This window comes from Danio rerio, chromosome 14 (assembly GCF_049306965.1).
Source record: "Danio rerio strain Tuebingen ecotype United States chromosome 14, GRCz12tu, whole genome shotgun sequence".
Classification (NCBI taxonomy): Eukaryota; Metazoa; Chordata; class Actinopteri; order Cypriniformes; family Danionidae; genus Danio; species Danio rerio.
This window is the reverse complement of record NC_133189.1, coordinates 48,206,408-48,222,728: the sequence shown is the minus strand read 5'-3', so window position 1 is coordinate 48,222,728 and position 16,321 is coordinate 48,206,408. Positions and strand designations below refer to the sequence as shown.

The following is a 16,321-nucleotide window of genomic DNA, read 5'->3' as shown; positions in this document are numbered from 1 at the left end:
GTACAGGTGAATTGGGTAGGCTAAATTGTCCATAGTGTATGAGTGTGTGTGAATGAGTGTTTGTGAATGTTTCCCAGAGATGGTGAATGTTTCCCAGAGATGCGGCTGGAAGGGCATCCACTGCGTAAAAACGTGCTGGATAAGTTGGCGGTTCATTCTGCTGTGGCGACCCCAGATTAATAAAGGGACTAAGCCGACAGGAAAATGAATAAATAAATGAATAATTGAGTGAGGAAGGGTATGGCAAATAAGTTGCCTCAGTTCTAATGTCCACCCTGTTACTTCGTGTCCACCCTGTTACTCCTATAGCTGAACCATCCATATGACAATGGGTGTAATTTAGAGAAATTACTAAATCTATTTTATGCATATTTGGACACTGTTTTGTTAAAATTACAGTATTTTGACCAGCAGGTGTCGCCACCATGGCGTGTGTAGCCTAGTGATTCGAAACAGTGAATCATTTGATTCAGTTGATCCGAAGTTTGTTGATTGTTCTGTCGTGTTGTAATGTTAATGTATCTGAAACCATCTTTGCGAATTTTTTTCTTCACATAATATATTTTACTAATCATCATGTTTAATAAAAACATAGGCTAGTTGTAGCTTTTGTTAGCAACAACAGAAGGCATGTTGTTCATTTGTTTTGCCAATAGCCTACCCCGACTCACTGGGTATTACAAAATTCGCTTAATTTCATTCATTTTTATTTCTATAGCGCTTTTACAATGTAGATTGTGTCAAAGCAGCTTCACATAGAAGATTATAGTAAATTGAAACTAATGTTCAGTTTAGTTCAGGGGGTTATTATTCACTGCTGCTGAGAGTCCAAACACTGAAGAGCAAATCCATCAGTGTGCAGCTTCACAATTCCAGAACCATGTAAGCCAGTGGCGACAAGGGTGAGGAAAAAAACTTCACCAATTGGCGAAAATTAAGGATTAAATAAACCCTGAGAGAAACCAGTTGGGAATGACCATTTCTCCTATGGCCAAACGTCTTGTGCAGAGCTGCAGTCTAGGCGCTGGAGGCTGGAGAACGCTGGACGTCCATCGTGGAGAAGCTGCAGGTTAGGGAGGTCACCAGCTGGTGTACTGGCTGGCCCTTCAGGATCAATGCGAGGACTTTACTGTCAATGGGGTCTTAAAGGAATCAGTCTCATGCTCTCCACTCTTCCATAACTATCACAGCAGCTGCTCAGGATACGGCCTGGTCCAGGATTATAGAAACCTCGGGAATAATAAAAAACAAGACTAACATAAGCGCAGATGCCGTTCAAATTATAATGTCTTTTGGGAAGTGTTACCGTCTCTGGTTGCCCTAAATAATGCAGACTAACAATCTTTTAGAGCATTTGTATTTTATATGAGTGCTAATTCAAAGAGATGCGTCTTTAATCTAGTTTTAAACAGACAGAGTGCCAGATGTGATCTACCGCCTACTGTTGGTTTTGATATTCTGGGAATAATCAATTGTCCAGAATTAATTGAGCGCAGTGGACGTGAGGAGCTATAATACACCAAATACTGGGGAGCTAAGCCGTTATTGTAATAAATGTTAATGCAAAGATTATTTTACATTTGAAAGATGTCAATTTATCACATGGGTTTCCTCCGGGTGCTCCGGTTTTCCCCACAAGTCCAAAGACCTGCAGTATAGGTGAATTGGGTAGGCTAAGTTGACTGTACTGTATGCGTGTGAATAAGTGTGTGTGTGTGAATGTTTCCCAATGATGGGTTGCAGCTGGAAGGGCATTCGCTGCATAAAACACATGCTGGATAAGTTGGCGATTCATTCCGCTGTGGTGACCCCAGATTATTAAAGGGACTAAGTGAAAAATAAATGAATGAATGAAGATGTTATTTAAACAATAAAGGTTCCTAATGGATGTTTTTGCCGGGATGCCTGGTTCCTCAAAGAACTTGAGGTAGCCTATGTCCATTAAACCTTGGCTTATTGTAAAGAGCGTTCTGACAATAAAGAATCATTCTTTTTCCTTAGCCACTTTATTCATCAGGGGTCACACAGAGGAATGAACCACCAGCTTATCCTGCATATGTCTTACACAGTGGATGCCCTTCCAGCTGTAACTCAGTAGCCTACTGGGAAACATCCATACACTCCCACATTCACACACTTCCGCTATGGTCAATTTAGTTTATTCCATCCACCCGGAGGAAACCCACGCCAAAACACTGAGAACATACAAATTCGACATGCAGCTGGGACTTGAACCAGCAACCTTCTTGCTGTAAGGCGACAATGCTAACCATTGAGCCACGGTGTCGCCCTATAAAGAATCATTTTTGATGTCATTTTTATTGCAGCATCCAGAATAAGCAACATAATCCACAGCATGTTTTCAAAGGTAAAGCATTTGTAGGCTTTTACAAGAAGAATTTGATGTATTTTAAAGAGACCTTGGCTTTGAATGATGTTGTCCTTGGCGTACAACATTTTTGTCTTTTCTGAAATGAAATATTATTCATTATTCATTCACAGTATAAAGGTTTCATCAAGAGCGCTGATTTAATACAAAATGCATTAGGAACAAAATATAGTGTTTTCAGCCCTGAATCTGTGTCACCCATTCAGACACATTTTTGCACATACTAAACAAAATTTTCGGGTTACGTCTCCCCTCCTGTGTGTAAAGCAGCACAGCTTCGAGCATGTGTGTGCTGGACTAACATCAAATATTGACATTCAGATGCTGTAGTGTCTCTCAGTCAGCGAAGAAGAGATAAAGTCAGAATTCCAGTCACTGTTGAGTCTGAGGACGTGCGGGCATAAAGGATGGATTTATTCTCTAAAAGGTTTAAGGGAAAGTGTAAAGGTATTTGCGGTACAAGATATACAACACAAGGTTATAATAAGCTCCACATAAAGCGCGCCACTGCTCTTGATGTAGGGTTTCTCTCTCTCTCCTTCTTCTCTACACTACTCAAGCTCCTATGCTGGATGCTGACAGTTGCCTGCGGCATTCAAGAAAACTGAAAAAAATAAAAAAGAGGGAGAGAGATTCGGGGGAAACTGACTTCTATTTACAGATATCGCCTTCTCCTGCGTGGACCCAGGAGAAGCAGCGGTTCCCTGATCAGAATCCAAATGCTCCGGTCCCTCAGACTCATCAGGGCCCATCAGAGACTGAATCCGCCTGAGCTGCTTTTCGTGTGGTAAGACTGACCTCTGCTGTTTCACCAGTGCATGTCTTGATCATTTTTTAAATCAAAATCCCAATTTTTTAGCATTAAATGGCAGCTTTATTTATGACTGAGGTTTGTTTGTTTATTTATTTATTTATTTATTTATTTATTTATTTATTTATTTATTTATTTATTTAGCTTTATTAATAAGAGCCAGCATGTTTCCTTATACAACAAAATGTTTCACATTGCTTGACAAGGTTTTGGCACATAATAAATAGTAACCAGCAAAAAAACCCTATCAATGCATTTAATAAAAAAAGATTAAAAAAAAGATATGCGATAATAATACTAATATAGGTAAATACCCCAAGAAAACACTTAAAATTACAAATTGAAGGAGGAAATGGGCATAACAGACATAAGGACATGCCCTTAAATATTAGCATACAATTAAGATGATTTTCAGAGTAATATGTTTGATATTGCCAACAATAAGTCAGATAGAAAATGATAATATTATTAAAAATAATAATGATAATAATGATAGTAATTATAAAAAAAGAATAATAAAGGAAAACACCCCAGGAAAATGTATCAAATTAAATGATAAAAAAGGAAATGGGCATAACGGATTTTTTCTTTTCTTTTTTTTATTATGCAAGAAAAAACATTTACAAATATACAGTATTACTGATACAAAAAGGGTTACATAAAAAAAATCCAGCAAATTAAACAAGTAACAGGGTGTTACAAATAACCCACACAGTGTTGGACACCAATTAAACTAACAAAATAATTTTTACATTTTGAGTGTAAAGTTGAGAACTTTTTATATTAGCGGGATAAATAATCCATCTGCTTTAGAAAGTAATGTTCTACCTGTTAATGCTAAATCTTAAGTCTAAATATTAGCATTTCTATGATCTTTCGCTTGACACGTACGCTTCTAATGCCCAAACACAAGCTGCGTCCCAAATGGCACACTATACACTATGCACTCATGCACTATGCACTTATGCACTTACACACTCAACAGAATAGTATATGTATGTAGTGTTGTCCCAAATGGCACACTAATGTTTTTTTACTAAGCGGAAATTCAAACCGTTTCCCTGATGACATTTGACGGTCGCCAAATCAGTGAAATAAACAACCGAATTATCAAATATTACCTGCCGTGAGTATTGCCGCATTCACCATCGGGAGGCGCTATAATCACTCTCGTAGGAGAATTTTGCTTTCACCATCCAAAATAAATAAAGTTATCCAACATGCGCGTCCGATAGCTCCGCCCCTTCCGCTACGTAAGCAAACCTGCGGTCGTTGAGTGCGTGAAGTGTTCATCATTACACACTTCATTTTAGCGGCTGAATGAGTGCAGCATCCGGGTAATTAAAGTGCACTTATTATTTTGAGAGTTTTCAATGTGAACACACTACTTACACTATTTATACTACAAAATGGCGTAGAATAGTGCATAAGTATGCGATTTGGGACGCAGCTATGGTTACTACTTCCGTGTTGGCGTGTTTACGACAGTCTGCGAACCGGTGTTCATTTACGGCAGGCTGTGCACTGCAGGCAGGCACGTGTGGTTCAGAGTCAACAGCGTGTTGATCATTCATATTCCAACCACACAACTTTAAAGGTAAATAAAAAATTTGTACTTTCTCTTTGATTTTAATAGTAAATTGTGTGTACGTAGCATATCTTTTGGTATTATGCGCCCCTTGTTTTACTCTCGGAAGTATTAGACATGCTAAAAGCTAACCTCCATGCCTGGTTCAGCATGTACGATAACTAGTACCACGAGCTTTATTCTGTTTACGAGAGTTTGTGATTATGATAATACATAGATATTCTAATAATTACTTGCATGTATTAATATATTATCAGCATTCGCAATAACCTTTGCATCAAAACTGAAGAACGTTTGATCTGCTTTTAGCATTAGTTTGCTTTTAGTCTGAGATTACTTTTAAGAGGATAGTTCACCCAAAACTGAAAATTATGTCATTTATTCGCCCTTTACATCTTCCAAGCCTGTTGGCCTTTTCCCCCTCTGTTAAACACAAAAGAAGATATTTTGAAAAATGTTGGAAACCTTAACCATTGACTACAGTAGTAGGATAAATACATATTATGGGAGTAATAAAGGTTGTTTACAAGCTAATAAATTGAGGTAAACTTGATTTTATATTCGCACATTCGCACAACACAGTGCACTTTCAGATTAAAACATTAGCTGGATATTTCACTTCACTTAGAGCTGCGTTACACACTGCATGGAAGGTCATTTTCAAAAACCCACAATATGATGACTTCATAGTAATGTGGAGTGAAAAGTTATTTTATAGTAATTTCTGTAAAGGCTATCGTAGGATGTTTAGGTGCTGCAAGAATCCATTTGGAATTGCTCTGCTTATCAGGGTTTCCATGCTTCTTGAAAGTACTTGAGTATCAGACATATGGAGTCAGTGCCTGGAAAGTACTTAAAAACAAACATTATTTGTCTTTAACATTATTGCCCTATATATCCTGAGATTTGATTGATTGTATTTTACAGGATCTCCGTCATGTCTTTCCGTGGTGGCGGCGGTGGTCGAGGAGGAGGTTTTAACAGAGGTGGTGGTGGTGGTCGTGGAGGCGGATTTGGAGGTGGTCGTGGAGGTGGATTTGGAGGTGGTCGTGGAGGCGGATTTGGTGGGGGTCGAGGAGGCAGAGGTGGATTTAACAGGAACCAAGACTATGGCCCACCTGAATATGTTGTCGGTAAGGTTTCTTTCTATTTTGTCTTTCTGATGTCTTTATGTGATGTGATTTTATATTTCTGCTCATTGTGTTTTTCAGCACTGGGGGAGTTCATGCACCCCTGTGAGGATGAGATTGTCTGTAAATGTGTGACGGAAGAGAACAAAGTCCCATACTTCAATGCTCCTGTATATCTGGAGAACAAAGAACAGATTGGAAAGGTGGACGAGATCTTTGGGCAGCTCCGTGATTTTGTATCCTTAAATTATTTTGCATATGATGTTGGCAGTGCTGTCAGATGACTTCATAGTAATGTGGAGTGAAAAGTTATTTTATAATCGTTTCTGTAAAGGCTATCGTAGCATATTTAGGTGCTGCAAGAATCCACTTGGAATTGCTCTGCTTATCAGGGTTTCCATGCTTCTTGAAAGTACTTGAGTATCAGACATATGGAGTCAGTGTCTGGAAAGTACTTAAAAACAAACAAAGGTCCTTGACGGTGCTTAAGTAAAATTTCAAACCAAATTTGTTTATAGTGTTATTTCAACTTTTGTACTGTGCTGCTGTCAAAAACAGAATAAAAGTCGGCGCCAATAGCCTAGTGGTTAGTGCATCACATAGCACCGAAGTGCTTGCATCGACCCGAGTTCGATTCCCGTCTCGAGCCCCTAAAAAAACCCCTAAAAAAACAATTTAAAAAAAAAATCTTCTTTAATCGTGTATTTAAATTTTGTGTAATTACAATTAATGCACATTTGATCAATATTTGAGAAACTTAATTTGAATATTACCAGTATCAAATTCAACAAATTTTATTAAAGTTCCTCGAACATGATTTATTACTCGCAATACTTATGTAAATATTGTAAATACTAAGTGTAAGTGAAATGTAAGGTATAGTAATTACTTTAAGTGGCACTACATATGCTTGGGTATGAATTACAAATTTGATTTAAACATTAATGGTGAGTTCTAAAAAAATGAATGATGACTGGATTTGAAAAAAAAAAAAAACCTTGATTTGAAAATTTACGGTGCTTTAAATGTGCTTGGATCTGGTGTCCATGAAAGAGTGGAAGCACTGATTTATAGATGCATGTGTTTCTAAGACCTCTAAATGTTCAAAATGATCAGAACTGTGCTGAAAACGACTTGCAGACAATCTTCTTTCTTATGTATATAGTCCTTAATCATTTCTTCAGTATTTTTCAGTCAAACTTTCTGATAATATGAAGGCATCCTCATTCAAAAAGTTACAGAAGGTAAGTTCAGCCTTTTGAATTTTCTTTGTTCTCTGTTTTTTAAATGTTTGAACCCCCTTTTTTGTAAAATGTAGGAAGTTTTATTTTGCCTTATTTGATTTTGTAAATTAAAAAAATATATATTTGAAATGTATAATAATTATTGTCACAAGCTACACTCATTTTTTTATCTTTATTCAATTTGGAATGAAAATGTAAATAACACTAAAACAAGTAACATCAGTAAAAAAATGAAACGTGAAAATCTATAACCGTAAGCTAATTTATTACAAGTTTATTAGTGTTATTAAAGTTGTAACATTTCAAAAGCATAATTGTTCATATCAGCATTTAATGCAATAATACCAGGGCTGCACGATATTGAAAAAAAAAAACTGCCATTACAATATCATTTTTCTACAATATATATTGTGATATTGAGTGATTTCATGAAATTAATATCTATTTGGAAATACTTTATCATTTTTGATACATTGGGATGATTACATAAAAGAAAATAAATCAGTCACTGAGGGAAATAGTAGAGTAACGATACTGTACTCATAAAACATACGGTGCTATATAATTTTCTGGAAATCTATCAGTATTTAGATATACAAATTTTATAATTAAATGTAAAACAACACCTTATAGTCTTCATCATATACATAATTTACCTTAAAGGTAAAAATACATTTTTTTATGCCTTAATATTTTTAAACCGAATTAAATAATATAAAGACACATAATAAATGTTTGGATAACTTTAAGCGTTGTAAAAACTCATGAGTGTTTGCAAATGTGTTTTTCAAATTCTGGTCAATAGGAATACTGATTCAACATTGCAGATCCTGTGATGTGACTTGTGGATGCGCACATTGCAATATCGAGGCTGAAATGATATATTGTGCTGCCCTTAATGATATATCATTTAAAAGTTTTTAGAGTTTCCCGACTCTAAACATTTGCTTGTGTCAGTGTAGGATTTTTCAAAAGTTAGCCATGTTTTATGGTCTACTTGGTAATATATTTTTTAAACACCCCACTGCTTATCAGTGTTATTTCCAATATTAGACAACGATCAGTGGGTGTTCCTTTAGAAATATCCATAATTTAGAAGCAGATATTACTCCAGAATATCAAAGGAATTCTTACAAGCCTTCAAGCTATTTTAGTGGCTTCCTTTAGCTTTTCTGCCTCTTATCATTGTGATTAACTTCATTATGCAGACTATTTTTTTAATGAGCTTTTCTCTCTTTTTCTCCTCTTGCATCAGTTCTACATTGACCCCATGAAGCTGCTTCCCCTGCAGAGATTCCTGCCCAGGCCTCCGGGTGAGAAAGGGCCTCCTCGTGGAGGGAGAGGAGGAGGAGGCAGAGGTGGGAGAGGAGGTAAGACCATGCAATATTCACTATGACTAAAAATGCATCATTATTCTAAAATACTACATTTCATTGTAGACGCTATAGTGCAAAAACCATAAAAAAATTACAATAAAAAAATATGATTACTTTACCTGCCACTTGTGGACTCCACTTTAAGGCTGATTTACACTTCGTGTTAAGCACATGCATATGGTCCGGCGCAGCCTCCAAACGGTCACATACACTTAAAAAAAAAAGGTATGCGACGCCACATTGCGCAAGCTCTGTGATTGGTTGGTTTTGTAGTGATGACAAGTATGGGCAGTGCGATGCAAGTTATTTATTTTCACTTTTTTATGAGAAAAAAGTTAATTGGTTTAGTCAATGTATATTAATTTCAGTTGCTCAATGTTGATGTTCGATAAATAATAATAGTTGGTAGATAATGTGTTTACTTTAAAATCAAGTAATGCGTCCTTCATTCGAAAATCTCTCTTTTAATATGTGAGCATATTTGCTGTTCAAAACTTGTCAGTGAACTATGAATGAAAAAATAAATAAAAAATAATTGTTTATTAATCGTAATCGTTAAAATATTCAATTAATTGAGATTTTGTTTTTAGGCCAAATGGCCGAGCCCTGAACACATAAACTAATGCACAAATACACTTCATTAGGCATGTGCACATTACCTGTATGCTATTAAACTTCAGGGTAAATTTTTGTAAGTATACATGTAAAGAGTTCAGATGCAAAACCCCCTAAATCCATCAGACCTCATTTTTTTTTAAATTAGCATTTTCTGTCAGGCTTCTTTAATAAGGCTCATTTTATAAGGTTAATAGCTAGTAGAAAAATAACTTTTTCTCAAAAATGTCTCTTTAGACAATTCTTTGGTTTTTAATAAGGTAGGTTTTTTTGCGTCAAAACCAGCTAAATCCACTCAAGCCTTTTTTGCAAGAACCTCTAAATCCACATACTAGCACAAGACATTGTAATTAGTTGAAAATTACTAAAGCTGCAATTAGAAATTATTTTAACAAAAAAAGACACATTACACATCCCACCTACAATTAAAAATGTATAAATCTGTCAAGTAAGTGGTGGTTCATTCCGCTGTGGTAACCCCTGATAAACCAGGGACTGAGCAGAAATAAAATGAATGAATGAATAAAATCTGTTAAGTGCATTAATTAATACAATAAAATAAATTGACTAATTAAATCTCAATCTGTTGTCGTTTCTGATATTTGGGATTTAGATTTAATGGAAGTAGAGCAATGTAGACATTGCAAACACTGTAAACTAAGCTTGTTAAATTCAAATAATGTGGTGTAAAAACAATGTGAAACATCAACATCAATATCTGTGCATTGTATATACATATCAAATAAAGTAAGAATTAATTGTTTTACACATTTACATTTATCTTTTAAAAAATAGCTTAAATTAGCAAACAAAACACAAGGTAGGCCTACTGTGCAAAAAGAGGATGCCTCTCACACTTTTAGAAGCTGTCATGCATTCATTCTCACCGTACTCAATGTCTTGGTCTTTTTTGTCACTTGTTTATCCTCATGGCATCCATGTGGGATAAAACAATGTCATCTTAAGTTTGTCTCTCATGAAATGGAGTTGCCGTTTAATGTATAGTAAATTGGACTCATTCAAAGTAGCATTGCTGCGCAAAAACACGTTATGAATGCATGTTACACTTCTGACTGTACAGTGTGTTTTCTTGTTTTTATAATGCAGAGTGTTTTGAGGTAAGGGACGTTTTCATTTGCCATTCACTGACAGTCAGAGAGGCTCATCCAGTTCATTAAACTCCATCTTTTAAAATCGGTAGCGGAATAAAACTGCCTCCTCATAAAAGCCGGCATATCAGCACGCTGCAACATTGAAAACATGATTTCATTCACGCCTTCTGATTGGTTCTCGAGATATAGCGGCGTTTGCTGTCGAAGGCAAGTGTTGTTCAGCAGCTTTTGCAAACAAACTTATTTCTGAATGGGCTGATGCTGCGATTTGGATGATTTGAACAAAAAATATTTGTTGAACATGTACTACTTGCCTAAAGCATTCGCTCAATGTCATTAGCTCATTTTTAGGCGTCTAGCAGCTTTCGCATCTGAACTCTTCATATATTTGATTGTAACTTTAACTTAATTAGGTTTTAATGTAGTAATGTGCATTTTTATAAAGCTTCTTTGAGACAATAGTTATTGTCAATAGCACTATACAAATACACTTGAATTGAATTGATGCATTATATCTTATCTATAATACCCAAGTCCCCCACTATTGTTTACATCCCTGTACATAAGGAAGATTTAGAGCAACTTAAATTTCGCCAAAACAAAGGAATAACATTATATGGGCACTTGACCATGTAATTGTATTATGTTAGAATTGGTTTCTGCCTTTGAGAGAGTCCTAAAGTGAATATTGTGTCTGCAGGCGGCTTCCGTGGAGGTCGTGGTGCCAACGGTGGAGGTCGTGGAGGATTTGGTGGACGCGGAGGAGGATTTGGTGGACGTGGAGGTGGCGGTGGAGGATTCAGAGGAGGCAGAGGTGGAGGCGGTGGACGTGGATTCAGAGGTAAATTAGCAGATCGTCAGAAATAAGTCATCTAAATGAAAATGTCTTTGCTGCCATATTTGATCAATTTGAAAGGATAGTGTACCCAAAAATTTTAATTGCTGATTGTGTTCTCACTCTCCAAGATGTAGGAGAGGTTTTCTTGAGCAGATGAACATAAAAGATTATCTTAGCTAAAACGGTGCTCATTGATGAATACAGCATTTCTCGTGATGATACACTGAGGTTTAATGAAACCAAGCAATCATTCTGATCAATGAACTAAATAATGACAGATATTTTTTTCCCTCATACTTCTGTCAGAATGGGTACGAAGTTGGCATTTGAAATGGTATTAAACTGGTCTTAAAAAGCCTTAAATTTCAATTGGAGGATCCTAGGGGTACCCTGTCTTTATCCAAGTTGTTAACAATACTCATCCATCCCCAGAATTTGTAATGTAGTCAGATGTGTAAACATTTAGCTGTGGTTAACGCTTCTGCCTTTTTATTTATTTTATATTTATGCCTTTTTACAAAAGCAGCTGCATGAACGCTAAAGCTTTAAATAAAAGTGATGCTGTCAACTAAAGCCTGATCTCTTCTATGTTTACAAATACAAGCACAGATGTTAAGAGCTCATTTCTGGTTAATGATGTCAGAATTTACTGGTATTTAGTAATAGATGTGTGAACGGTCTTCTTGTTCTTGTCTGTGTAGACATCGGTTTAAGTTTATCGGTAAAGTCATTCTGGATATCTACTAGTATCGTAGTGAAAGAGGCGCATGACTTCTATGGTGTTTTTTGGTTCATACTATTGATGACAATGACTGCTTTTTCCCAAAACTGGCTTCAGAATATGCATTTACATTTAGTCATTTAGCAGACGCTTTTTTCCAAAGCGACTTACAAATGAGGACAAGGAAGCAATTTACACAACTATAAGAGCAACAATGAATAAGTGCTGTAGGCAAGTTTCAGGTATGTAACGTGTAAGACGCAGAACATTAGAGCATTACAGTTAGTGGTGGAGCCAGAGAGGCAATTGCAGATTAGGAAGGAAAGTGGTGACTAAATAGTAGGGCTGCACGATATTGGAAAAAATTGACATTGCGATATTTTTTTCCCCTGCGATATATATTGCGATTATTTTATATATATATATATATATATATATATATATATATATATATATATATATATATTTTACTTAAAACTAGGGCTGTGACGGTCACCATGACAACCGCGTCACCGCGGTGGTCATTGCCACCTCGGTTGTCCATTGCCACCGGCCGTAGTACGTGAAGTCACGCACTTTAAAACACAAATTACTGTTATGTTGCCAAGTATTACATATTTGTTAGAAGATAACATTAGGCGCGATTCAGCAAGTTCAAGTTCAACCATGAATCTTGTTAGAAAACGAACTCTTACATCTGGGAACATTTTGGATTCGTGCCGACCGAGAAAGGTGAACGAATCAATTTGGATTAAGCTTTTTGTATGGGGGTTTTAAGTAAAGTGTGTTTTAATATTCACTGCTGAGAGTTCAAACACTGAAGAGCAAATCCATCGATACGCAGATCCACGGGTCCCGAACCATGCAAGCTAGTGGCGATTGACGGCGAGGGAAAAAAAGCCATGTAGGCCTTATCAACTCCTGTCTTCTAAACGCAGAAGCCCAGCTCAGCCAGGCATGGCAGAGGCATTTGCAAAAATGGCCAGATACAAAAGATAAAGTGATAAATGGAAGAAATTGACGAGAAATTGAGCAACATAGGCTATTTGGTAACTACTTAAGAACGTGCCGCTCCGCAGAGTAGAGAAACCTGCGTTGCGAGAAATGCGGGCGGCGGAACAGAAGGAGAAGCCCTCTCTCGCATGGTTGTGAAAAAGTAGCCTGTCTGTGCATTTTCGCTACAAGCACACCGTCTGACAGTGTATTGCTGGAAACATTATAACCCCATTCTTCACTTAAACCGGACAAAGTCAACATGTTAGTTTTTTCTGGCAAATAATTTAAAATAGGAATTCAAAAGGTGGAGATAAACTACGCTGTTTTTTTAAACATCTGACTTATATTGTTACTAGGTTAATATTTTCTTTTTACTTATAATTATTAATATTTATATTAGCTATTATTACACTGATTTGTAAAGTGCCATTTAGACTATTTGTTAAGTTCTTAAAAATGTAACGTTTAATTGTTATTATTATGCAGTTTCAAGCAGTTAAAGTAATTTAATATTTAAATACAATATTTATAAACAGTTTTGTCTTGTTTTATTAACGAAAGTTCAAAAATAAACATGTACGTTTATACGGATGTTTTATTTATTAATATTTAATTAAGTTATTCCTTAATTTTTACATAAAAGGTCAATTAACTTAGGTAGGCTACATTATTTGTTGATGTATGAGATCGAGGAACATGTTTGCCAGTAAATAATGTTCGCACCTCTTAAAAAACAAAACAAATGAATAACTTGCGAAAAGGATGCAATAAAAAATGCAAGCGCTTAATCATTATTCACAATCGGATTCGTACGTGCAATAAGCCGAGGCTATATTGCGCCGACTAGAACAAGCCCTAAAACTAAGTCTAGAGAGAGAATTAATACTAGTTAATATTAATGATTATAAACACGAACTGCGTTGTATGATAAACGCATCACAATGATGTCGTGATCTTTGCTGAAGAACTGATATGTTATCGCCGTCTCCCCAGACAGGTTTTCATCTGCTTTTTTCCCCTTCTTCTGGATACAAACAATAAAGTATCAGCGCCAGACCAGTGGTTTAAATTATATTTTACTCTCCTGATTTCTTTTCTTTTCATTAAAAAATAAATAAATGTTTAAAGTTTTGTATTGCATAGCCTATATATTTTTAAAGATTATCATTCAGCCTACCTGCAGCGCATGATGTTGTGTGCTGGGCAAATCCTCTTTACTCATGCTACCCATTTCATTTATGACACTGTAAACTTGACTTGGCAGACTGATCATCTTTAAACTCAAAGGTGTTTTTAACTTGACTGCATGCTTCTGCATAATGTGATGTTTCTTATTACAACTGTTAGCGGTGTCAAAATGAAAGCAAACATTAAAAAGGGTTTTGTTTTATCAATTGTATAGTTTAGTTTTAATAATAGTTAAGTATATAATAAATTATAATATTGATTATTGTGTAGACTACAGTGTTCAACAAAACAATTTTATTAGGTTACTCTAATAGACCAAATCCCCAACTGAAAAACGAATGTGAAAATGACAGGCAGTTGCGTCTTTGCTAAAATTAATTTAATGACAAATTTCTTTTGCTTTTTTCCCCTTTAGAGATAAAAAGCTGTATTTAAAGAATTATTTAACGAAAACATGAATTGAATGCCCAGTTCTTTCCCGTGTGAGTTTAGTGCGCCTCCGCCGCGTCTGCGTTTTTAAGTTTACAGGTGCACCCTGACCTGACGCGGGGACCAGATCTCTGTATTGCTTTAATTTCTCAATTTTCATATGGTAAAATATCAAAATTCATGTTCTGAAAGTAGTAGGAATGACGGGAGTGTTAGTAATTAATAACAGAAAGAACTTTCACTTTTGAGTGAACTTTTGTCAGGTGTTATTTTAGTATGATGAAATAAACAAAAATAGTCTTACAGAAAAGTATTTTTCGCTCTGCCAAGCCTTCTCTGTTGCTGTATAGAGAAGCAGCCTGCTCAGTCTCCTTACCCCGGCCCCACCCCGCCCACAGACTCCTGAACGTCTCACTCACTAACTCACTCACTCACGCGGGCATGCACTGCGGTCTCATGAGGAAACGCAGCTTTTTGATATAATGTTTTTCTTGTTCCCAAATACAAATAATTTATCAAGTATTGTTTGAAAGAAGTATTCGTAAAAACACTCTATTCCTGCTTTTCCGAATACCGTATTCCGGTTCGGCTCCACCCATAATATATATAGAATTTTTTTTTTTTTTTTTTTTTTTTTTTTGCATCGCACCCTCCTGCGATGTGACTATCGTGGATGCGCACATCGCGATTTCGATGCTGAATCGATATATCGTGCAGCCCTACTAAATAGTTGAGTTTTTAGTCGTTTCTTGAAGAAAGCGAGTGACACTGCCCTTCTGATGCAGATAGGGAGTTCATTCCACCAACTGGGCAGATAGAATGCAAGAGTTCGGGAAAGTGATTTCTTCCCTCTCTGGAATAGAACCACGAGGCGACATTCATTGACAGAATGCAAGTTTCTGGAGGGCACATAAATCTGCAGAAGTGAGAGCAGATATAAGGAGCAAAGCCAGAAGTCGCTTTGTAAGCAAACATCAGAGCTTTGAATTTGATGCGAGCAGCAACTGGCAGCCAGTGCAGACGGATGAGTAGTGGAGTGACACGTGCTCTTGTAGGTTCATTAAAGACCACTCGTGCGACTGCGTTTTGGAATATCTTGTGTTAATCTGAAATACAAAAGTTTAGAACCTCTTGATTGGTGACAATTTATTTTTTGCGTAAACAATCCATTTAAGAAGTATAAATGTAATATATCTGAGCTGCTTTTTACCATTTTCAATGAACGTGTAAACATTGCATTATTAACACACATTTCCTGTTGCTCTGCAGGTGGAAGATGATGAATGTCTCGCAGGATGGGATCTGTCCTTTCATTGGCTGATAAGACCTCCATTGTGAAGTCAGAAGCAGCAGCGTTTGGGGCCAACCAAAGTCTTTAGACTGCTAATTGACTCCTCTCTTGTACAGCTGAACTTTTTACTTCATTTTGTACCATATTTGTATTTTCTCAGCAGTGGACTTCTTGTTTTATTTGGTATACTGATAGGGCTAATGTTTTAGGCTAATGTTCGCATGTCTGTGTACGAGAGGACGGGTGTCTCCACAACCTTGGCTGGTTGGTTTGCATCAACTTATGTTTTTACAATTACTTGATGTTGGACAAGTAGTAACTTGAACAGCACCAGGATTATGATATGTGAAGCCATCTTCACAGATTACAGTGTAATAACATTTAATTTTTGGTTTATGATGGATGTCTACATTTAAAAAAGATTGCCATTGTGTTTCAGTTGAACTCCAGCTGCCACCATGGACTTAATAAATTCTGTGGTTTATTTACAACACTTTGGTTCGGTTTTTACTAATTCTGTCTTGATATTTGTTCTGAGCAAAGCTAAAGAGATTAGGTTTTGAAATCTTCTTAATAAGAGAGATTTATTGTTT

The 16,321-nt window shown here is 36.3% G+C and overlaps 1 protein-coding gene across 1 annotated transcript; it reads left to right on the top strand.

The window, feature by feature from the left end:
• Positions 1-4,705: 4,705 nt before the first annotated feature.
• On the top strand, positions 4,706-16,221 carry gar1 (GAR1 homolog, ribonucleoprotein). Its single transcript, NM_200975.2, has 7 exons — positions 4,706-4,797; positions 5,716-5,921; positions 6,000-6,154; positions 7,103-7,162; positions 8,418-8,532; positions 10,966-11,106; positions 15,707-16,221. The coding sequence occupies exons 2-7, from the start codon at positions 5,726-5,728 to the stop codon at positions 15,715-15,717; spliced, it is 678 nt and encodes a 225-aa protein (NP_957269.2). The 5' UTR covers positions 4,706-4,797; positions 5,716-5,725; the 3' UTR covers positions 15,718-16,221.
• The last annotated feature ends 100 nt before the right edge of the window (positions 16,222-16,321 follow it).

Coding starts and splice junctions, on each gene's coding strand:
- gar1 (NM_200975.2), top strand. CDS start 5,726: ATGTCTTTCCGTGGTGGCGGCGGTGGTCGAGGAGGAGGTTTTAACAGA. Junction 5,922..5,999: donor CCCACCTGAATATGTTGTCG/GTAAGGTTTCTT, acceptor TGTGTTTTTCAG/CACTGGGGGAGTTCATGCAC. Junction 8,533..10,965: donor AGGCAGAGGTGGGAGAGGAG/GTAAGACCATGC, acceptor TTGTGTCTGCAG/GCGGCTTCCGTGGAGGTCGT.